This window comes from Lissotriton helveticus, chromosome 2_1, assembly GCF_964261635.1.
Source record: "Lissotriton helveticus chromosome 2_1, aLisHel1.1, whole genome shotgun sequence".
NCBI classification, from domain to species: Eukaryota; Metazoa; Chordata; class Amphibia; order Caudata; family Salamandridae; genus Lissotriton; species Lissotriton helveticus.
Window position 1 is genome coordinate 275,131,003 of NC_136059.1, and position 24,390 is coordinate 275,155,392.

At 46.3% G+C, this 24,390-nt stretch overlaps 1 protein-coding gene across 1 annotated transcript in view; it reads left to right on the forward strand.

Moving 5' to 3' along the window:
* Window positions 1-24,390, forward strand: part of DCC (DCC netrin 1 receptor) — an 844,139-nt gene that overhangs the window by 549,044 nt on the left and 270,705 nt on the right. The window contains exon 9 of the mRNA XM_078677748.1: window positions 22,437-22,591. Coding sequence (XP_078533874.1) covers window positions 22,437-22,591 — 155 coding nt within the window. The remainder of the gene's footprint in view (window positions 1-22,436; window positions 22,592-24,390) is intronic.

Below are 24,390 nucleotides of genomic sequence, written 5' to 3' on the forward strand. Positions count from 1 at the left end.
CCAGCTTAAATTCTGGAATTTAGTGAAATGGGGTAGGGATTCTGACTCACATACTCCTACAAATCACGTGTCCCCTGAAGTCTGGGTGAGCCACTATTCGGCCCAATTCTGTGCCGAAACATCCGAACCCCCTTTCAACTTGGATGAGGTACCTTTGCCACCCACTCGCGGGGAGAGACTCATATTCACAGACACTGAGGTAGAGCTAGCACTTGGCTTGACCCAGCGGGGAAAAGCACCTGGTATGGACTTAATTCCTGCAGACTTGTTTAAAGCCAACCCTGCTCTTTGGGTGCCCTACATAACAAAGATCGCCAATGCAATAGCTAGTGGGGCAAGAATCCCTTGGTCTTGGAAGGAAGCGGAGATACTCCCTATCCACAAAAAAGGCGATAGGTCTAATCCGGGCAATTATCGCCCGATTAGCCTTATCGACTCCCTCCAAAAAATTATCGCACGTATGGTTCTGAGTAGAGTTCAAGGCTGGATTGAACTAGAGGACATTCTATCTCCTATGCAAGCGGGCTTCAGATCTGGAACGAGCACCATCGATCAGGTGTTCAGATTCTGTCTGATCTACTGGAAGGTGGTACTGCTCGGCGGTGGTACCATCTATGCCGCTTTTATTGATCTGAAGTCCGCTTTCGATCTCGTGCCGAGGGTTAAACTGTGGTGCGTCCTGAGGGACTTGGGCCTGCCAAGGGAACTTCTTGATCTGATAGTTAAAATGCATGAGGATAATTATGCTAGGGTGAGATGGGGAGGCCAGGGACAAGTATCAAAATCCTTTCCCGTGACCCGTGGTGTTCGCCAGGGCTGCGTCCTGGCCCCAACACTTTTTCTGCTTTTTATTGATCAAGTGGTCAAGTTCTTTGCAGACACCCCCACTGACGCCCCTTTGTTGGCAGGGTTAAAGTTTCCAATGCTTATCTTTGCCGATGACACTCTGCTCCTCTCGAAAACACGTAGCGGACTCCAGCGGGCGCTGGACCGCTTCGAGGAGTTTTGTGCCATTAATGACCTTAAGGTAAACGTTGGTAAAACCAAGTTCATGGTCCTCAATAGGAGACATTTTGTCCGGAGCTCCGTAAGCCTGAGTGGAGTTAACCTGGAACAAGTTGAAACCATGACATACCTGGGGGTTACCCTGGACCGTCGTCTGGGTTGGAAAGATCAGGTCAGTGCCCAACAGCTCAAGTTTGCCCGACTCACTGGTTGCCTTCTGAGTGAGCAAAGGAGATCAATTACCAAACGTGTTTCCCCAGCATTAAAAATTTATGACACCAAGATCAACACCGCAATTTTATATGGTGCTGATCTCTGGGGCTATATTGATCTCTCCAGCCTATTCAGAACCCAGTGTAAGTTCTTAAGGGGCTTGATTGGGCTACCCCAATCTTCACCTTCTATACCCCTGTGTTTGGATATGGGATGTAACCCTATCAATGAGATGGCTAGGTTTAGACTGGTGGCCTTCTGGAGGCGTTTATGGACATCCCCTGACCTTATCCTTTTTGCTAGGGAACTGGCCGAAGTTAGGTCAATCGGGGGATCGGAGAAAATCCCCTGGTTAAAAAGCGTAAAAACCATCTTGATTGAAATGGGTTTAGAACATTTGTGGATTTCCCCTAGCACTAATGCTTTCCCATCCAAACAGGATTTCAAGGCATTGTATTGGGCCTCGGCCCATTTATCATTAATACCTGCCTCCAGCTCTGTTGGTCTCACGGGGAGATTCCTGACTATTAAGTTGGATCCCTCCCATGAGATCTACTGGGACATTATTACGAAACAGCTGGACAAGAAGCTTTACCATCAGTTTCGGGTAGGATCACTGCCCTTGAACTCCTTTACAAACAAATGGGCTAACGGAACAACCGAATTTTGTAGTTGTTGTACAAGCTATAAAGAAACAGAGGGCCATTTCCTGTTCGCCTGCCCGATCTATTCAGTGCCCCGTACCAAATGGCTAAAACCTCTGTTCCAGCACCTCCCTTTCAGAAGGTCCTCGGAGGCTATTCAGGTTTTAAAAACCAATACCTCAGAAATGATTGTGGTGAGTGTAGCCAAATTCTTAGGGTGGGCCTGGGCCATTAGGGCAAGAAGTAGACAACATATCAGGGCTTCATAAATCCTTACTAAGGATCATTTACATTACCCCCAACTAATTCTGTAATACTGTATATAGTCTGAGGTATGTTCCCTGCATTTTCTGTTTGTTTCATAAATTTTAATATGCTATGGTCAGGTTTGTCTTGTATTTCTGTATGTTTAATAACTTTTTAAACAATGGCGTTAGTGTTTTTAAAAATAATGTAATTATAATGAAATGTGTTTTACTATCGTCTTTTATGATTTTGATATCGAAATAAAGACTTTAAAACCTGAAACCTGATATGAGAATCTGCCGCTCTGGGTAGATAATGGCGTTTTCTTGATGGTGCTGTTTGATTTTGGCAGTGAGGGGTTCAATAGCGAATGCAAAGAGGAGGGGGGAGAGAGGGCAGCCCTGCCTGGTGCCTCTCGCCAGCTGGAAGGAGGAAGAGCGTAGGCCATTCACCATGACGGTGACACGGAGGCCACTGTAAAGTAGGTTGATCCAGGCTAGAAATGGGGGGGAAAGCCCATGCGTGTCAATACAAAGGAAAGATTGTCCCATTCTAGGGAATCGAAATCCTTGGTAGGATCGAGGAATATATAGCAAAAAGGTGGAATATGGCAGCAGCATTTTCTTCGGGATCAATATCGTGAAGTAGAGCAAATAGAGTCCTCAGATTGTGGGCTGTGCTCCTAGTCGGGACAAATCCCTATTGGTCTGGGAGGACCAGTCCTGGCATAAGGGGGCTAAAAAGGTTAGCGATCAGTTTGGCGAGTACCTTGGCATCCACATTTATAAGGGAGAGGGGCCTGTACGAGTTTAGTTGCATGGGCGATTTACCAGGCTTAGGCAAGGATACGATAAGAGCTTTGTACAGGCAGAATGCCGGTCTCGCGGGCCTCCTTGAACACATGGCGCAACACCGTAATAATGAGATGCTTAAACATTTTATAAAATTCAGCCGGTAGGCCATCCGGCCCTGGGGCCTTGCCAGATTGCAATTGCATGATTGCTGAGATGATCTCATCATCCTCATGGTCAGCCAGAAGGAATTCTCTTTGGCCATTCCCCAGCCAGGCTATGGTGGTATCTTCAAAAAAGGAGTCAAAATCTACCGGAGTCTGGCGGTGGGTGGAGTATAGATCTTTATAGAAGAGGTTAAACGCAGCTGGAATGTCCAAGGAATTTCTGTGTACCAGTCCGTCCTTGTCTTCAATTTCTAACACTGTGTTAATGAAGCGTGGGGAGCGGACAGAGGAGGCCAGTGCTCTACCCGGTCTCTCGCCCTCACCATATTGTCGAGCTTTGTGGTATTTCCCTCTGAATTTGCACTCACGTTCTGCAGTATCTTGGTAGACAGTTAGTAGTTTGCGTAGGTGTGCGTGCAGTGTGGGAGAGGGCGCTGACTGGAGAGTAGACTCAGTCTGCTTGATTTCTGCCTCTAGTTTGTAGAGCATGTGTCTGATGTCTTTGAGAACCCCGCCACTTTTTGCCAGGCAGATACCCCGTATGGTGACTTTAAAAGCCTCCCATATAGTAGAATATTGAGGAACGGAGCCAGTATAACCGAGGAAGAAATCTGATATTTCTTGTTCTATTTCATCCTTAAAGACAGGGTCAAGCAGTGATTGCGGATTGAGGCGCCATGCAAAATATGGGGGTTCCCCTTGCAGCGGGGTGAGGGCCAGCAATACTGGAGAGTGATCCGATTATTTGCGTGGCAGATAAGCGGTGTGCCGTCCAAGTTGCTAACCCTTTGTCGATTAACCAGTAATCTATACGCGACCAGGAGGTGTGGGCAGAGGAGTAACAGGAGCCTTGCAGTGTTTCTGGATGGTGGGTCCTCCAAGGGTCCATGAGACAGTGTTCCCCCACGATGTCCCTGAGTGTTTGCTGTGCAACTGTGTAGTGATGAGATTGCGGGTGCGACCTGTCTAGGCTGGGGTTGAGTGTGACATTGAAGTCTCCTCCCCATACCAGTTGTGTGGTATCAATGTCCTGTACCTTTCCCCACAGCACCCGGAAAAACTCTGGATCATCTGAGTTTGGGCCATAACATGATACCATAGTAATGGATTGCCCTTTTAGCCTACCCCACAGTATGTTATACCTTCCCAGAGGGTCTGCATATGAACCAATGGGAGCGTATGGGAGTGTATGTTTCACTAGCACTGAGGTGCTAGTGCTATACATATGAGGAATAGCAGGAGAACCCCCTGTGAGCAGCCCAACGAGAAGCGAAGGTGACGTATGAGTTGGGAGATATGTGTGTTTCCTGCAGCATAGCGCAGTGGATCCATGGCGGTCAAGATATGCTAGGATGTGACGCCGCTTTCGGGGATCTCCTAACCCACGCATGTTCCATGATAGGAAGTTATATCTGAACACTGTAGGACGGATCTCCGTCACAGCCGCAGTGGACGTGATCGTGGTAGGCCAGTATTTGTGTGGCTAAATGAGACTTCAACAAGCAGTGGTGTGGTATCGATGCCAAAACTAAAGAAGAAAAACCTTGAAGCCATTCCCAATCCCTCCCCCCTCCCACAACAGCAACCCCAATCTGCTGTGCTGTGTTCCCTCCCCTCCTACAACAATCCCGCAAATCCCAGTCCCAACCGGGGACAAGAAGAAAACAATGTTCCCATGATAAGGGTTCGCCTGATGTGTGGGCTCCAGAGGGCAGCCAGTACCTCCTCGCAGTAGCGAGGGCGTTCAGGCATTAGTAGAAGGTCATCTCATGCCAATGCACATAATAAGGCTGTGGCTTAATAGGTGACCATTCCAAGGATGTAGGGATCTTCAGGATACTTTCATTAGCAGCATGCCAGTCACAATAATGAGAGAGTGGACTTACCAAGTCAATCCCGCCCAGAGCAATGCGTACTCGGCATCATTGGGTAGAGGGGAGGGCCCGCAGCCTGAGGCAGCGCAGACCAGGCTGTCCATTTCTTGTGCTTTAGCTCTTCCCCTCCTTGCCTATAATCGATGTCAGGGAGGGTGCGTCCAAGGGAAGGGGGATCACATAACAGCAAGTTCACTTTTATGACACGTCTATCGGTTCAGGTCCAGTGCAGCGCTGCCTTATTCTATGTCGGAAGCTCCGGCTTGTTCCTCCGGGGGACGAAGAGGGAAGGCGCGGGCCATTGGCCATTGGCTGTTTTGACAGATTTTTGAGAAAGTCTTGCGCCTGTTGTGGGGTATTAAAAAAACTTGTTTTCCAGAGTGTGTGACTTTAAGCCGTGCTGGGAAGAGCATGGCGTACGGCAAGTTGAGCTGCTGCAGTTTCTTTTTTACTGGGAGAAACGTCCTCCTCTGTTCCTCCTCTGTTCCTGCAACGCCATGGTAAAGTCTGGGTAAAGGGACACCTCCATTCCCTCAAACCGAAGCTGCCCGAGTTCTCTTGACAGGCGGAGGGCGGTGTTGCGGTCCCGATAGTTAAGTATCCGAGCTATGATGGGGCAAGGAGTGGCTCCCGGGACCGGACGAGCAGAGGGCGAATGGTGTGCCCGTTCCACCACCAGTACAGGCGAGAAGGCATCCCTCCCAACAGTGTTATGAGGAGGCGTTCAACATAATCCTCCATGCGCCCTGTAGCTGTTGACTCCACCCTGCCCAGGATGTGGAGGTTATTGCGGCGAGAACGGGATTCCAAGTCCTCATTTTTGGCTGCTATTACCTTGAGGATTCTCTCCATGTCTGACGTTTTGGACGCGGTGGCAGTAGCGGTATCCTCAAGGTCTGAAATATGGCGTTCCACCTCCTTCAGCCGGTCTTCATGCTTTTCAACCCTATGTGTCACTCCGTCCAACCAGGCGTTCATGGAGATCATCTTTGACTCGATGGAAGTCAAGCTACTCTGCATAGCAAGCAGGAGTTCCTTCAGGTCTGCAGTAGAGGGGCCTGGGGGTCTACGTGCTCCTCCTCCTGGTCCATCTGCGAGCGGGTGGTCTTTCGCCCTTCGAAGGTCAGCTTCGGTTGGCGACCGTCTGGTTTCCCCATCATGTACGAGCTGGTTGCGCAGTCTGGCTCTATAGTGCAAGGCAGGGGGGGGGGGTCCACCAGCGAGTGTTGGCTCAAAGCACTCCAGTTCTCAGTAAAAGAAGGGCGTGTAAGGAAGACCCCCGGCGTAGGGCAAAGGCCTGCAGGAGAAGGGTGGGTCCAGGGCAGTCAGGAGGGTCAGTGTTCCAGCACGGCCCAAGCCAGGGAGAGCCCCCATGTGCGCAGGGCAGGAGCGCAATAGCAGTCACATGGCTACATCAGCAGGTAACTGCAAAACAGTTCATAATACATGTATTGCCCCACACAGTCTTCTGATAAATTGGGGAGAAAGAGGGGACCACCCTCTGAGCGCCCTGAGCGATACGGCAGTAATCTTGGAGTCCCAAGCTGTGTTTTATGGCTGCAGGAAGTGAAGAAGGGTCCCAGACTAGACTGGTGCTTGGTTGCAGTATTCAGTGACTCTAGCAGGTGGGCGAGGAGAACAGGCCAATACATACACTAGCAGAGAAGTCTTTGTCTGTGCCCTCATAAATGTCACCGGTGCTTCCCAAAGTTAGACCTGCAATTTGCTTTTACAGAGGCACGGTCCGTCGGCGCCGATATCAGTCCCCACGGACCCCCGGTCAGCCCGGTCCCGGTCAGCCACCCGCAGTGCGTTCCCGCGGCTGCTTGCAGACAGCAGCTAGTCCTGCAGGATGTGCGGGGGGAAAAGCCCTCAGGCTAGCCTCATGAGCAGCCTCTGATGTCCTCCGGACCGCGCGCCGCACCCTGCGTTGGGTCCCCCTCAGGGCGCAACAGCAGGAGACAGGCTCCTCACCAGCATCGGCCTCCCGGATCCTGGCACTACAACGGGACCTCTCACCAGCACAATTGTCTTTGCGTAGGCAGTGATGATCGGGCAGACCGCCCGTCGGCAGGGTCAGGCGCTTTGCACTTCAGAACCAAGCGTTGCGTAGCCCCCGCTATCCCGGGTTATCACAGCGGCCTGCTGGTAGGTGAAATGTCATTCAAGTCCGCTGGGGGGATGGGGTGCCGCAGCTCGTCTCACGTCCGCCTCACCAACTCGCCATTGATGCACTCTGTGCTCCCCTCATCAGCCACCGATATGTACTCTGGCGGGCCGCGACTCCTCCGGGCAGCTCACAGGGCTCTCCCCCTCCCGGTGCCCGCGTCCTGCCACAGTGCTCATCTCACCGAGGGTTGCTGCGCGATGTTCCGCATTCAGCACAGCGGCAGCATGGGCCCCCGGGCAAACCTGGGCAATTATGTGGAGTCCGTAGGCAGCAGTATTCTCCTCGGTGCCTCCGCTGCCTCAGCGCCTGAAAAGGAGCCTCTTAATGCAGCGATCGACTGGGACCGCCACCATCTTACGGCCTGAAGCTCCGGAGTCAGTCGGCGGATCTGCTGGTATCCAGCGTAATTTCCTTGTTGTGTTAGTCGCTTCGCCTCGCCGCACCGTCTAGTATGCCATGTCAGTCTTTTTTAGCTTTGTTGCACATGAGATGGCGCTGATTTAATACGGATGAGGGCCCGGACAGCAGGAGCCTCACACAAGTGCGGCCATCTTGCTTGGCATTCTCTAGCTCCCCATGATCAGCCGGTACATGTAACTCAGACCTGCCACTGCAGTGTCGGTGCCCAGCTTGTTACTGCCATGTCGACCTGGCAGGTGCAACCTCTTGCCAGGCCCAAACCTTCCCTTTTTTACATGTGAGTCATCCCTAATGTACGCCCAAGGTACCCCTGCAGTGTATGTGAAACATAGGATATGCCGTAATGTGTGTGGCATGTCCAGATATTTAAATACTGCCAATTGTGTTATTCACTATTGAAAGGCTATCGGCCCGATAGGATAGAATGGGAGTTTCTTTATAGCATCTTATTAAAAAAACTTCCCATTGGGACAAGATAGAAAGATGGAGTTTAGTATGCCAGAACTCAGAATATAAAATGGCATATTTTAGTAAAGTTGATTTTTATATTGTGTATTTTTTGGAAGGGGGTATTTTTTTGCTTAGCCATCCTGTGTGCCTCTGCTGGTTTGTGGATTGACTGTCTGGATTTTGAATGACAGGCGCTGGGGATGTGCCTTCTCTCAGATGGCCACCGGAGGCGGGAGGTTGATGTGTGTCCTTCCTTTCCCAGCTGAATCAGGGCTTCGCTGAATAGACCAGGGCTGCATTTAAAGTAGGGGAGGAGCACATCCTTCCACACCTGAATGGGCCTGGTCTGCCTTTGACAATTCTGTATCCACCTCCTGCCAGGAAACTGCACCAGAGTCGACAGAACTGGTTTTGACTGTGCACAGAGCCTCTCTAACACCAGAGAACAAATGGACTTGTGTTATAAAAAGTGGCCTCCATGCCCCTGAACTTTAGATTACTGCTGAACTAAGAAACCTGCCTGGAAGAAGAACCAGGAAATCTGTAGGAGGGTATACAACCTTTACAACGCAACTTTACAACGCACTACCATTACAACGAAACTTTTACAACGCAACATCCATTACAACACATGCATTTACAACGCAGTCATTACAACGCATGACACTACAATGCACACCACTACAACGCATGCCATTACAACGCATACCATTACAACGCATAGCATTACAACACATAGTACCCTTACACTATCCAACACTTACCCTACTGTTGCACCCCCTGGAGTTAAAATAGTAATTTTTACCCCTACATTATACAACACTTACCCTACTGTTGCACCCCCTGGAGTTAGAATAGTAATTTTTACCCCTACACTATCCAACACTTACCTTACATGCAATGCAATGTAATGCGTTGTAATGGTATGCGTTGTAATGGTGTGCGTTGTAATGGATGTTGCGGTGTAAAAAATGTGTTGTAAAGGTAGGCGTTGTAAAAGTATGCGTTGTAACGTCATACATCCCTGTAGAAGGAGTACTGCCCCTGTGCTATTGGGGTTGCCATGCAGTGGTTGCTTCTGTTAGGGAAAGGACTGGACTGTGCTTTCATCATCCTGCTGTTAAATGTGTCTCCACAGGCTAGAAGTAGAGCTTGCCTCCTGTTGGAAGTCTCAGAGATAGAAAAGACTTCAAGGATCATTGTGAGAATCAAGAGAAACCCTTTCCAAGGAGACGAGCTGGAGAAACTGAGAAGGAGTACTGCACCTTTGCTGTTTACTGTCTTGGGTTGGCCTGCACTGGCTGTTTCTGCCAAGGAAACTAGAATTAACATTGTGGTGTGCTGTGTCCCCTGCTTGAAGAAGATCTTAAGGGCATGAAAGAAGAGCTTACCTCCTGTTCTGAAGTCTCAGGGACACAAAGGCTTCACCACCAGCTCATCTGAACTTCCTTGCTGGGAGTTCTGATCTGCTAAGAAGTGCCGGCTGCTGTTCTGGACCTCTGGAGGCTGTTTGCTGCTGGCAGCTGAAAAAAAGCAACTCAACTACAAGAAGCGTGACGCATCCGCTCTTGTTTCCGATGCATCGCCGAAGGAATCATCGCAGTGCCTGGCGGCAGCTAGAGAAATCGCTGCATGCCGCTTCGAGTGCACCGATCTCTAAAGTCTGAGATCACCACACCAATCCCGATGCAAGCCCTGCTGTTCGGCTGCAAGAACCCACGCATTGTCACGGATCGCCCCATTGCTTCGAGGCACCAAGCCTGTTGCATCATTGGGGGGCGCAGTAAGAAACCGACGCTTCACCACCCCAGGCAGTAAAAAAATGGATGCATCACCTCCTCTTCGGTAAGGAACCGACATATCACCTCCTGTGTGCAGCAGTAAGGAACCAATGCATCATCTCCCCCGGAGCAAGGAACTGATGCATCACCTTCCCTGAGTGTAAGGAACCAATGCATCACCTTCCGAGCAACCCTTTTTGTTTATGTGTGTGACGCATCAAAGGTACTTTGTGTAAAAAGTGCTGCATCTGCAATTTGCTTTGAACTGAACTATTTCTAGCATTTGTGAATCATATTTTAGTACTGTGTTGTGGATTTTTGTCATTTTGGTCTTGTTTGATTTAGATAAAGATTACTTATTTTGCTAAACGGGTGTGGTGTCCATTTGTAGTGTTTCACTGTATTACTGTATGTGTTCAGAAATGCTTTACACGCTGCCTCTGTGATAAGCCTGTCTGCTCATGCCAAGCTAAGAAGGGGGTGAGCAGTGGTTATTTTAGAAGTGTATACCCCTTACCCTGACTAGGAAGAAGGGTCCCTATTTGCACAAAGGTGCAAGCCATTGCCAACTAGAGACCCCCATTTCTAACAATACTGAAATGTAATCATAAATAAATAGCTAATTAAATACATGAGTACAGTATGAACAGTCAACTAAAACTATTTGATCAGGACATCTGTCTGCATATGACCCCATACAGAGCTGAACCCTTTGGAGGGGATGCTTCCATTTCTCTGTTTTTCAAAATAGTATATGTATAAAACGTCTTGCTTTTCCAGATATGAGCAAATTGCAATTGTACTATGTAAGAAATTGGGTTACTGGTTAACTGGGTGAAACCCTACTCAAGCAACAACCACAATCTGTGTCTTGGCGAACCACGAAAGTCACTAAATTAACCTGTGCTCAACACTCTGGTAGATTGGAAGAAAAGCAGTTAGGCTTAACTTATTACCAATGTATAAAGTATTTATGCAGCACTTCAAACAGCAATAAAGTGAAACACCATACCAAAAATGCATTGTGCAACGGTGGTTCCAATGAGCTGCGGATTACAAGTCAAGGTCCTGCATCAGGGATTCAGGGTAGCTGTGGGGCTGTGATGTGGGGCCCTCCATTATGAAAGCATGTGTAGTAGTGATTCTCAGAAGTTTGGGGGCAGCGATGTGAGGTCCTACATCGAGGATGGCGTAGCGCAGCAGCAGTTCTGAAGAGCTGTGTGGTCCTTTGTCGCTCAGTAGTGGTTCTGATACAGAGCTGTGAGAAAATTCACCTTGCTGTGCCAGTTCTGCCAAATAACCACCGCTGAGCTGGCAGAGCACTTCAGTCCTACTTCCAAGGGTCCAGGGATAGGGTGGTATCACTTGGCAGACACGAATCATAGCAGGCAGAGTTCAGGTCAAGAGTTCAAGTAGGTTGGAGCCTTTTCTGTCCCTGAGGTATGATCAGGAGGCCAGCCAACTAGCATTTCTTCTCACTCAGACAGCAGGGCAATGGGGCAGCAGGACAGCAGAGTAGCAGTCCTTCAGCAGCACAACTGTTCTTCTTCTGAGTCTCCCACAGGTCCAGATGGGTACTGAAGAGTTAGGTCTGAGAGTGCAATATGTATCACCAACGCAATCTTTGAAGTGGTAGGAGCTTCGGGAGTTTTTCCCTACAGAAATGTTTGGGATCTCCTTCTTCCCTGTACTAGCCCCATCTTGTCTGGGGGAACTAATGGCTAGTGCAAAACTCTTTAGGAGTGTGCTGAAGCAGAGTTTCTGTGATGTGCAAGTGTGGTAGGTGACAGCGCCGCCCGTAGATCAAGTCAAAGATGGCCCATCCTGCCAACACCTATTCCCCCTTTGGCTCACTGTCTGTGAGTAATACACATAGACCAACTCCCATCGAATACCTAGTCTAGTCATGTGACCCAGGATACAGGCAGCAGGCACCAAATGGTTGAGACAGAAAAATGCTAACTTTCTTAAAGTCAAAAAAGACAAGGGTGGCTGGGCCCAAACGGGAAGGAGGGTAGGCAGGGCCACACTAATATGAAAAAGAAACAATTGCCTATGCCTCCGGGCTAATTACAGTACACACTGATTTATGTACAAGTAAACCACAATTTATTAGTTTACCCAAAAACAGTTTATGTTTTCAATTTTTGCTCAATTTACAAAAAAGGGGATATTCGAAAAGACAGAAATAAGGCCACTATCAACCTCATGTCTTAGCCATATACAATTTCAGACAAACAGTTTATGCTTATGTACAGTGAAAAAAACATATATTGGACATTATAACAACAAGAAAACTTTTACCAACATGTATTGGACATTATGACGAAAAAAAGATACTTTTACCATAAGAGAAAATCACTATAAATACATTTACAGAGCATGGACCATAAGACCTTACACATTTGAAAATGATTTAACCAACCATTATTAATGGGAAGGAAAAGCATATTTTCACTGAAAAACGTGTTTTCAAAAACTAATTCAACTACCATAACCTGAACAAGAAACAATCAATTAAATGTCAGGAGCAGTGCCCATTTCAGCATTAATAACAACGTGACAATAAAGGGGGGGGTTGCCGACGCGTTTCGAATCCTGATTTACGACTTTCAGGATTCTCGTCAGGGCAGTGTGAATCTAGTCCATGGGAACTGTTTGAAAAGAAAAAAACAGAAAGTTTACTAAAAAGTGGGTCCTCAAGCCACTACTCTCTGACCAATGCAAGTTACGGAATAATGTGTACCTTGTGTAAATCCTGCCCACAGTTACTCCTGTATTACATAGGAATGTCGTCTAGGTTGTGAGGTTTACGCTGCAACAGAGTAAAGAATAAGTCAAATCCAGCACGGTGGAAGGGGAGACCCTATTAATGCGTCGTGATTGGACTGGTATTGGTTACCTGCGTTCTTCGTGGAATCGTTGCCAACCTGTGCGGTGTATTAAAACACTCGAAATTCTGTTCATTTAGTTTCTGAAAATGAGTGGACAAAGCGTGATTTAGTGAATTGATCAAATGGTGACACACTTGTGCCCTGTTGCTGGTCATCCCAAGAAGTGATTAACTTACTTGGACACCGATCCGCGGTGGCCGCAAAGGGGGGGTCTGACTCCTAACCCAAGTGTTGCCGCCTATGCGGTATCTGTGGACGCTTGATATTCAGCTCATTAGATTTCCTGAAACAAGTAGACAGAGCGCAATGGCATAAGCTTCTAATTTGGTTATACTTTAGTGCGCCGCTAGTGGTGAAACCCACAAAAACTTCACTTACTTGGACGCTAGTCCGCGGTGGCCACAAAAGGGGGTTCTGTCTCAGGGGCCAAGTTTTCCGCACAGTAAGGCGTTGAGTTAATCTATGGAAAAGCGGAACAATAGCGCGTTAATGCGCTGTCATGAAAACTTTCAGTTTGCACTGGTTGTAGTTCCAAATGCAGGCGGATTCCAATCTTACCGCAAGTTTGTCAAAATCCTCCACACAATCTGCTTACTCCAGACAGACAGCCACAGTGATGTGAATGACCCTGGCAGTCGCCGGTTTGGGTCATGTGATTCTAAACGGCCAATCAGAATTGCAAACAGGTTATACTGCTTTCTGGGACCTGTATTTCCAAAAACGAGGTGTTTGTTTTTGAGAAAAATCATGATGCATTCTGGGGCATGGAGTTTTAGAAAAAACAGGGAGAATATTTAAGCCCTGTTTATTTCACTCAGACTATTTAGGCCCTTGTTGATGCTATCAAACTTAAGGATTAAATATGCCTCCTTGCGCAACAGCATTGCGTCTACATCTTGATAGTGCTTGGGGTCAATCCATGCCAATGTGGTCCATTTAAAGTCATTCTCTGAATGGCCATTACTGATAAAATGTTCCACCATGGGGGCGGTCAAGACTTTTTTCTTGAGACGGGATCGGTGCTGGGTGATCCGAACATTGATAGGCTGGTTTGTTTTGCCTATATATACTCTGTTGCAGGGGCAAACCACCGCATAGACGACATTACGAGTTTTGCAATTCGTAAAGCATTCATGCTTCCATCTGATGCCATTATTTGTAAATGTGTCGCCTTCTAGCGTACTTGAACACGACACACAGTTGCCACATTTGTGGTGCCCGCCTATTGGTTTCAGCTTCCACTGTGCAACAAGGTCACTCTTGGGTACTGGGATATGACTGTCCGCTTTGATCAGTTGTTGCCCTATGCTTCTGTTCTTGCGCATAGCGAAGATGGGTTTAGAGAGAGGGTGCTCCAAAGTCTCAAGTAAATGCCAATTCTTCCGAATTATATTCTTGAATTGGTTCGTATGTTGGCCAAATGACACAAACCAATTGTTCCAAATCTTTCTTTTCTTTCTTTTTGAATAATGTCTCTCTTGGAGTGAATTTGGCCCTGTTTCTCGAGTGTTTCAATAGTTTCTTTGGGTAGCCTCTCTCTGCCATCTCACTGCAGAATCTTGCGGCGTGGCAGTCAAAATCACATAAATTAGTGCAATTTCGCCTGATCCTGATAGAAACTATTGAAACACTCGAGAAACAGGGCCAAATTCACTCCAAGAGAGACATTATTCAAAAAGAAAGAAAAGAAAGATTTGGAACAATTGGTTTGTGTCATTTGGCCAACATACGAACCAATTCAAGAATATAATTCGGAAGAATTGGCATTTACTTGAGACTTTGGAGCACCCTCTCTCTAAACCCATCTTCGCTATGCGCAAGAACAGAAGCATAGGGCAACAACTGATCAAAGCGGACAGTCATATCCCAGTACCCAAGAGTGACCTTGTTGCACAGTGGAAGCTGAAACCAATAGGCGGGCACCACAAATGTGGCAACTGTGTGTCGTGTTCAAGTACGCTAGAAGGCGACACATTTACAAATAATGGCATCAGATGGAAGCATGAATGCTTTACGAATTGCAAAACTCGTAATGTCGTCTATGCGGTGGTTTGCCCCTGCAACAGAGTATATATAGGCAAAACAAACCAGCCTATCAATGTTCGGATCACCCAGCACCGATCCCGTCTCAAGAAAAAAGTCTTGACCGCCCCCATGGTGGAACATTTTATCAGTAATGGCCATTCAGAGAATGACTTTAAATGGACCACATTGGCATGGATTGACCCCAAGCACTATCAAGATGTAGACGCAATGCTGTTGCGCAAGGAGGCATATTTAATCCTTAAGTTTGATAGCGTCAACAAGGGCCTAAATAGTCTGAGTGAAATAAACAGGGCTTAAATATTCTCCCTGTTTTTTCTAAAACTCCATGCCCCAGAATGCATCATGATTTTTCTCAAAAACAAACACCTCGTTTTTGGAAATACAGGTCCCAGAAAGCAGTATAACCTGTTTGCAATTCTGATTGGCCGTTTAGAATCACATGACCCAAACCGGCGACTGCCAGGGTCATTCACATCACTGTGGCTGTCTGTCTGGAGTAAGCAGATTGTGTGGAGGATTTTGACAAACTTGCGGTAAGATTGGAATCCGCCTGCATTTGGAACTACAACCAGTGCAAACTGAAAGTTTTCATGACAGCGCATTAACGCGCTATTGTTCCGCTTTTCCATAGATTAACTCAACGCCTTACTGTGCGGAAAACTTGGCCCCTGAGACAGAACCCCCTTTTGTGGCCACCGCGGACTAGCGTCCAAGTAAGTGAAGTTTTTGTGGGTTTCACCACTAGCGGCGCACTAAAGTATAACCAAATTAGAAGCTTATGCCATTGCGCTCTGTCTACTTGTTTCAGGAAATCTAATGAGCTGAATATCAAGCGTCCACAGATACCGCATAGGCGGCAACACTTGGGTTAGGAGTCAGACCCCCCCTTTGCGGCCACCGCGGATCGGTGTCCAAGTAAGTTAATCACTTCTTGGGATGACCAGCAACAGGGCACAAGTGTGTCACCATTTGATCAATTCACTAAATCACGCTTTGTCCACTCATTTTCAGAAACTAAATGAACAGAATTTCGAGTGTTTTAATACACCGCACAGGTTGGCAACGATTCCACGAAGAACGCAGGTAACCAATACCAGTCCAATCACGACGCATTAATAGGGTCTCCCCTTCCACCGTGCTGGATTTGACTTATTCTTTACTCTGTTGCAGCGTAAACCTCACAACCTAGACGACATTCCTATGTAATACAGGAGTAACTGTGGGCAGGATTTACACAAGGTACACATTATTCCGTAACTTGCATTGGTCAGAGAGTAGTGGCTTGAGGACCCACTTTTTAGTAAACTTTCTGTTTTTTTCTTTTCAAACAGTTCCCATGGACTAGATTCACACTGCCCTGACGAGAATCCTGAAAGTCGTAAATCAGGATTCGAAACGCGTCGGCAACCCCCCCCTTTATTGTCACGTTGTTATTAATGCTGAAAAGGGCACTGCTCCTGACATTTAATTGATTGTTTCTTGTTCAGGTTATGGTAGTTGAATTAGTTTTTGAAAACACGTTTTTCAGTGAAAATACGCTTTTCCTTCCCATTAATAATGGTTGGTTAAATCATTTTCAAATGTGTAAGGTCTTATGGTCCATGCTCTGTAAATGTGTTTATAGTGATTTTCTCTTATGGTAAAAGTATCTTTTTTTCGTCATAATGTCCAATACATGTTGGTAAAAGTTTTCTTGTTGTTATAATGTCCAATATATGTTTTTTTCACTGTACATATGCATAAACTGTTTGTCTGAAATTGTATATGGCTAAGACATGAGGTTGATAGTGGCCTTATTTCTGTCTTTTCGAATATCCCCTTTTTTGTAAATTGAGCAAAAATTGAAAACATAAACTGTTTTTGGGTAAACTAATAAATTGTGGTTTACTTGTACATAAATCAGTGTGTACTGTAATTAGCCCGGAGGCATAGGCAATTGTTTCTTTTTCTTTTTCAACTTTCTTAAAGTGGCATTTTCAGAATTGTGACTTAAAATCCTCATTTACAATTAAAGAGGATTGTAAATTACAATTCTTTACACACCAAACTCAATATTCCTACCTCCTACCAATTAAAAGTTACCACTTAAGAAATGTAATAAGGTAACCCAATGTTATCCTATGAGAGATAGGCCTTCAGTAGTGAAAAAAGAACTAAAGAGTTTTTCACTACCAGGACATGTAAAAGTTAAAAGTACATGCCCTACTTTTTAAATAAAGCGCACCCTGCCCAATGGGTTGTATAGGGCGTAAGTTTGGAGTGCCATATGTATTAAAAAGGAAGGTTTAGGCTTGGCAAAAGGTTTATTTTGCCAGGTTCAAATGGAAATTTAAAACTGCACACACAGACTCCAATGGAAGGCCTGAGACAGGTTTAAAGAGGCTACCTAATTGGGTGGTACGGTAAGTGCAGCAGGCCCACTGGTGGCATTTTAATTTACAGATCCTTGATACAAGTAGTACTAATTTACTAGGGACTTACAAGTAAATTAAATGTGCCAAATGGGTGCAAACCAATGTTATCATGGTTTAGGGAGTGAGCACACTCACTTTAGCACTGGCCAGCGGGTGCTCTGAACTCCATATTCTCCAAGGAAGACAGTAGCAGGCTTCTCTTTTTTCTTGTCTTCTTCTATGTCAAGTTGTGTTCTCATTCCTTTGAGGTGGGTTAACCCTTTCGGAGACCGTGTTATTAAAATGAGGAAACTGACACTCACCAGCAAGACCTACTAAGGCTTATTCTGGCTCCACGTCATTTCCTTGAGTGATAGAAGGCAGCCTAGTAATTAGAATGCTAATATCAAAAGCACCCTCATACCAGAGATACCAGAGATATGTTTTATTATAGGCATGCTACTCTTAGAGTTCCTGCAAGTCTTTTATGATGTCAGTCAGTCACATTTTACCCTCCCCCCTACGTTCCTCTTTAACGCTATTGTTCAGGAGAAGCCTGAGCATGGCATAATTTAGTGTTACTCTTTGCTCTGATTCCGTTGTGTTATTGTCCTGTACCATCTTTTTCCTGGTGCTTAGAGACCTGTAGGTGATTAGGCGCGGTATAAAATTAAAATAACAATAACAATAACAATAACTGTGGGTGAATGTTCTTGTATTTATTTTTTCCCTATCTGCCTGTCAGGAATCCTTCAATTGGCAGCTGCCTTCACAGGCTTTTATTCTCTTGATGGGTACCTTCCAAACTTTTCTCCAGGGGTGTGGAAATTCGATTACTTGTAAAAGCAGAGTAAAATTAGCCTACTTTTTAAATACCATTCATCCTGCTCTAGAGGCGTTTAGGGCCTACCATAGGGTGAGTTATAGGTATAAAAAGGAAGGTTTGGGCCCGGCAAAGGATTTGTCAGGTTAAATTTGCAATGTTAGACTCAGGCTGCAGGGACAGGCCAGAAGACATGTTTTATACTTTTACTTTAGAGATGGCACAATAGGTGCTGCAGTTCACTAGTGACATTTAGCTTACAGGACCTGGGTACACTGTATGCAACATTTCGTCTTTGTACTTCAATCATATTCATTCTACTTCCACAATTTCACATTTAGTAGTCTGGTCATTGAGATGGAAGTTCAAGATGTGTGATTCAATAAATTGCAACGCATTTTTTAATCACACCCAAAAAGCAGTAATGTGAATGCATCAATATGTATTGAAATGGGTCTTACAAACAACAGCACACTGAACTAATAACTACTGCTGTTCTCATGCTGCTGTGTGGCCTGGTATTTATGTATATAACGTATAAGTAAGCTAAGATGCCAAGCAGGGATTAGCTGATTCTATCTGTATTTAGGGGTTAAAGTACATGCACTGGACTACGGATGGCTCTGCCCAATGTTCCAAAAATCCATACACCAAAAACTGTGGGGTGACATGCAAAAAAGTCCTTACATTCCTTAAACGGGATAAAACTCACAATGCAGAGATATTCGGTTCCATACAGTGTCGGATTGGTAACGCGGGCATTCGGGCAATGCCCGAGGGGCCGGTGTCCGAGTGCTGCTGTGGGCCTCTTTTTTTAGCAGTCTGAGGGGCCATTTGGGCGCTGTCTCTATTGTTCGAATACAGCCAGCGGCCCAGTGAGTGTCTGAGTGGCCTTTCTAGAGGCAGATGGGCGCTCATTACCTCCGTTTAGCAAGAGGTGTCACTCCCTTTGTCTCGCTGGCCGGCCCATTAATGTGTGCACATACTGAGTGGTGGCAGGGGGCCTGAGTAAAAGTTGCCTAACTTGTTTCACCACTGTAAATTATCGCGTGCATTTTTTTTACCCCCCTCCTAAAGTTTTTTTATAAGATTAAGCCAAAGCAGTGATTTGAGGAGTGATTATGCAAATGTGGGCCGATTTTTTTTTTGCGTGCCCGGCCCGATTTTCAATCCCAATCTAACCCTGGTTCCATATTTATAAAAAAATGTGCTGCTCTCGGTAGCCATGCCTTACAAAGGAAGAACAGGTTGTTTCTCACATGTGAAACATCAACTATTTTTTAAAGAACATCTGGAAGAGCTGTTTCCTGCTAAGTGTCCAGTTTACACTATGCTGATTTCTCAAGTTAATGAATGCATGGCAGGAAAGAAACCACCCCTTTTCATTTCCCTGATAAAAGAAGACAAATCAGCTACAGTGGATATCTGCTCCCACCACCGATAAAGGCTGGCACTTGAAGAATATCTCAAGCATTTCTGTAGCATGTGTTGGCCATTACTGCCAAGTAAGACTCTATAAAAGTAAATGAGGTTCAGGAGGCAATGTCTGCCTTTTGCAGATCAGATTTGTGATTGAAGAAAGTTAGCCCGCCTCGTGCGAGGCCGCCCAATGCGGAGAGAAGCGACCAAATTAATATCCCGAGACACAGGGCCATCCATCTTAGCTGAGCACTTTCTTAATGTGAAGAGACAGTACTGCTTGAATCGTTTTGCGTATCGGCTTGTGGAAGCCACATCTGTTTGCAACATTTACAAGGCTTGATTTGTGGAATAATCAAAATGTTTTTCTGTCATTAACTGAGTGTTTATGATATGTCACGCTTCTTCCATCTCCTTCACGGCAGCCATTCCTTTCTGTAGCAGCAATTTCTTTCTCATTTGTTTTCCAACCCTCTGCATATGAGATAAGAGTAAATAATCCACAAAGCCTCAGGTACCATAAACAATCTTTTTATATGTTGTACACCACTTCTGCTGGGGGTGGCATCACTTCAACGGCATCACAGGGGTAACGGAAGTGACATCACGTTGTCTCGTCCACTGCAGCATGGAGGACATAGAACTATATAACCTTTGACCTCACTGATGAGTCACTATATATATGTATGTTGGGCTTCTAGATAAGCGGTCTATAAAGTCAGTCCTGGAGGGCTGGATACATACCAGATGTTTAGCATATTGCCATTTACATGAATGTAGTTATCTTATAAATCTGGACTGGATCTGGCCCTCCTGGACCGACTTTGGAGAACCCTGATATAGATGGTTAATATTAGTGGAGGAAAACAGGTACAAATAGTGAGTAACCAAATCTAGCAAATGTGGTCCATTGGCTAAATTAGTGACCCTTGGCTAAACTACTGCCTTTTGCTAAATTACTGACCTTGGAACTTAGATGGCAGCATATTGATCCAGTCTTTTAGTCATAACTAAAAATTACATGATTCTTGGCAAACCACCTACTTTCCCTATGACTTAAATTGTAATTTTGCAGAATGCAATGGTGCAGCCTAAAAACATGTAATAGTTTGTTACAACACGGTCTTGGTGTACATGTGTTCTATTATTGTCTCTCGGCATTAGTACGGCGCTCCAGTGCTCCCCAGTTAAGCTTGGTACAGAAATTCCAAAAGATCATCCATTTAGTTAAAGGACAATAGAATGAACTAAGTATGGGGGTTCAAACCTATTGCTACCCCTGCTAACAATTGATGTTGCAAAACAGATGACACATTTTAATACAAAATAAATCCATCTGATTTCTGAGTCACTTTGAAAAGTTTACAAACGGAGGTGATCACACACTGAGTACGGCCATCACGCTCACTTTTCAGCACTAGCTTTTTTAATGACAGCAACATCTTGCAAAGTTTACGATTTTCACTCCGTGGTCAATTTGCATTGTTTCCATGTTTAATTTGGACTTCAGGTATGGTGATATCCGGGCCCGGCGGTGAGGGGTAGGCTATAAGGAATGGACACCGGAGGATGAACCCTAGCTACGCGGCTTCACCCCTGATGTCTGACCCGCTGGGCACTGTTGACACTTATTAACTCTGACTATTAGGCAAGAACAGGTGTGCAACAGGTAGTACAATGTTTGTGCTTTGTTAAACAGACACTTATTTAGGTCATGTTTTGTAGACAGTAGTACTGCTTCATTCCAGGTCCTGAAGAATCGCTTGTCAATGAACAAATAGCGAGAAACATGTCGACCATCTCTCCTAAGTTCCAGCGATTACAGACTAACCATATTTTTAATTGAGGCAAAGGACCACCTGAATAAAGTTGTTTTCTGGTACCTCTTGCTTCATTTTAATCTCATCTACACCATCTACACTTTCCTGGCCCCATACCCTCACTTCACCCATAGGCAGTTGGATAAAAAGATCTCCGCTAAAGAGCCCCTCTTAGAGGTGCTGTCCGTTGGGAATTGCACCGCCTACCCAACGAGGAGCATTGCCTATGATGAAGCATGACACTCGCAAGGGTGTGTGAGGCCACTATAACCAACACAATGGATACCCTGGGATAGTTTTCCACTGAATACTCCCCCGCCCTCTCTCCCCCCCTTGCATCCTAGTGACCTTCTGATCTTCTTAGGAACAGCCCAGTCTCCTTTTGCTTTCTGCATGGTGATATTCCTCCCAATTTTGGGGAGGGTGACAGCCGCTTAACAGGCTATTATCGACACAGTTTCCAGGCCTCGACTTTTGTGTAATAGCCTAATGCATTCTGGGTGATGTAGTTGTTTTTTGCTTCTGTTAAAGTAATTAGGCAAACACACGTGGCATCAATGATTTGTATAGGAACAGTTCAGGGCTGGAGATAGTGTCAGTATTGAGTCAGTCACCGTAATTGCACAATAACAGTGCTCGAAATGCAATGTTCAGAATGATTGAAACGAGCCATAATGGAAAATGTACACTTACATTTCTCTGCCAGTTTCTGTTTGCAGAATGTTTTTGTGCACATTGTTAAAGGCATGTAGAATTTTCCTCTTCAAGTTTACGTTATGCAATACGCGTGGCCCAAACACTGAAATTCTTTCTGCAAATGCAGCGAAGTGCAAAGCTTTGCAACCTTCCCAAAGTTGCACTGTTTTTGAGAAAACCTTGTGAAGGTGGCAAAAAGATTTTCAAACATCTAAAATACGGATATTTGCATTTGTGAAACATGATTGTTGAATGACACACACATTCACTTTTTGGCCTCTCTAGGGTGAGATCGGAGCTCATTCAGAACGCTGCTCACGCGCTGGCTTCTCTGATGTAATCGCATCTAAGGGGTGAGAGAGGGGCGCTGGCTTCTCTGATGCAATCGTATCTAAGGGGTGAGAGAGGGGAGGCAATGAGTTTGATGGTGCAGGCCACCTTTCGTGACGTCATTTCCTGTTGTGACGTCAGCGTCCCCCCACTTCTTTTTTTAGGACTTGTGCCCCAGCTTTTTTAAATGAATATGACTCAAGTAAGACAAGGTCACTACTCTTTTTAACCTTCATTTCTTTTCCTCTGTCCAGGGAGCGCGCTCTGAACACATCCCAGCCAGGGTCACTTCAGCTGACTGTGGGGAACCTGAGCCCGGAGGAGACGTACTTGTTCAGAGTGGTGGCCTACAATGAACGGGGACCAGGAGAGAGCTCTCTGCCGGCAAAGGTACCAACGCAGCCTGAGTGTAAGTACCTTCAGAGCAGTAGTAAATTTGAGCTGGTGGCTTTCGGTGCTCGGCACCAGCGCTTAATTGTCAGCACCAGGGCCTGTGACAGTCTGACACAAGGTGGCATTGACTGGCTAATTTAGAGATGACCACAACAACGGTTAATTATTAACTCAATATAAGATGATGGGGCCGTCTGTTATATCACCGGGATAGGCCCTGAGGTTAAATGATCACGTACAATGCTTATTCTGATGACCCATAACTGCTATTGTTGTCGATTGCTGATTAATACACTGGTAAATTGTCACCACATCGCATGAGCCATATGTATGGGATAGTAACTGTGTAGCTAGGAGGTTGCGGGGGGGGCGGCCCGCCCCAGGCGGCACCTTTTGCTGGGCGGCTCCTTTTTTGAGGCGGCCGCGGCCGCCCGGGCCGGCACTGACTTTCTGGACTGGAGGCCGAAGCCCATTGTGGCCGCGGCCGCCTCTGTGACTGTAGGGCGGCGGCGCTCTTCATTACACATGATCATCATCACTTCAGCACAGACAATTTATTATGGGATTGCATGGCATAAAGAAGTTATAAATGAAATACATAAATGCTGTAAACTTGATGTCGGACCCGGTAACGGTTCGAAAATCAACATTGTGACGACCGTTGTGTTGAACTTGGGCCCCCCTCCCTCCCAGCCTCGCTCATACTAGTCCTCCAGGGCCGTCAATCCAGTGGTAGCGTGCGCGTCGAGCGCAACCAATGACGGCCCTGGAGGACATTTTTGGCCAGCCCTCGCCGCACCGTAGCAGTGACGTGTTACGCGCTCTCGTCGTGTCGAGGAGTGCGTGTCGTGGAGACTATTCTCTTCTTGCCTGACTGCATACTGTCTGTGGCTGCGGCACTGAAATTCATTTCAAGGTGAGCTGGTGTCATGAGTGAGACTGGAGTGGAGAGAAAGAATGTGACCGTCCGTCCAATGACCAATTACAATCATTGCACCTGACCCGAGGGCACCAAAAAGAAGGTGTGCCTTACATCATGCCTTCCAGAATGTCTGTCTGTGTGTGCACCGTGCACGTTGGTGAATATGAATGTGTGCCTGGCATAGGGAGTTTCTTCGGGCTGTAACCAAAGGTACATCACGCTCCGTTTAATTCCAACGCTGCTAATTAATTAAAAGGTACCTTTCGAGCGACCGGCTCTGACTGGATTGTGCAACCACGAGGTGATGAAACCCCCCTTAAGTGGGGGCATGCCGTGCCGCTCCAGGGCATGCCCTAATGATAGGCGCCTCACCAGGGAACTGCAGGCCACAGCCCAGCCGCCCAGCCCAGCCTCGTTCTGGTGCCTGGTACCTGGTACCTGTTCCCTGCTGGCAGCCATGATCTATGGCTCCTGTGGGCTTGGTCCACTTCCAGCCCAGCTGTTTTGTGAATTCCAGAGCTCTGGGAAGCAAAGACACCACAGGTCTCACCTCAGAGCGCGAGCATGTTGCCATATTGCACTGACTGGAGTTACGGAGTCCATGGGTCAGGGAGGGGCTAATCAGCTGGCCTCATGGGCTGAAGCACCTCTTCTGATATCTTTTAGGCATTTGCTCAGTTTAGTGCTTACTCAGTAAACAATATTGTTTTCTCTCAGTTCTGATGAAATCCCGCCCATAAATATTTGGTAATTTGACTTGTTCATCAGCGCAGACTGTTACTCTGATATACGTTTGGTATACCTGCTCTGAAACACTTACACTTTAGAAACATAATGAGGAGACATCTCTTCGAGGCGTTCACACTGGGAACTTAACTGTGGCTTTCCTCATT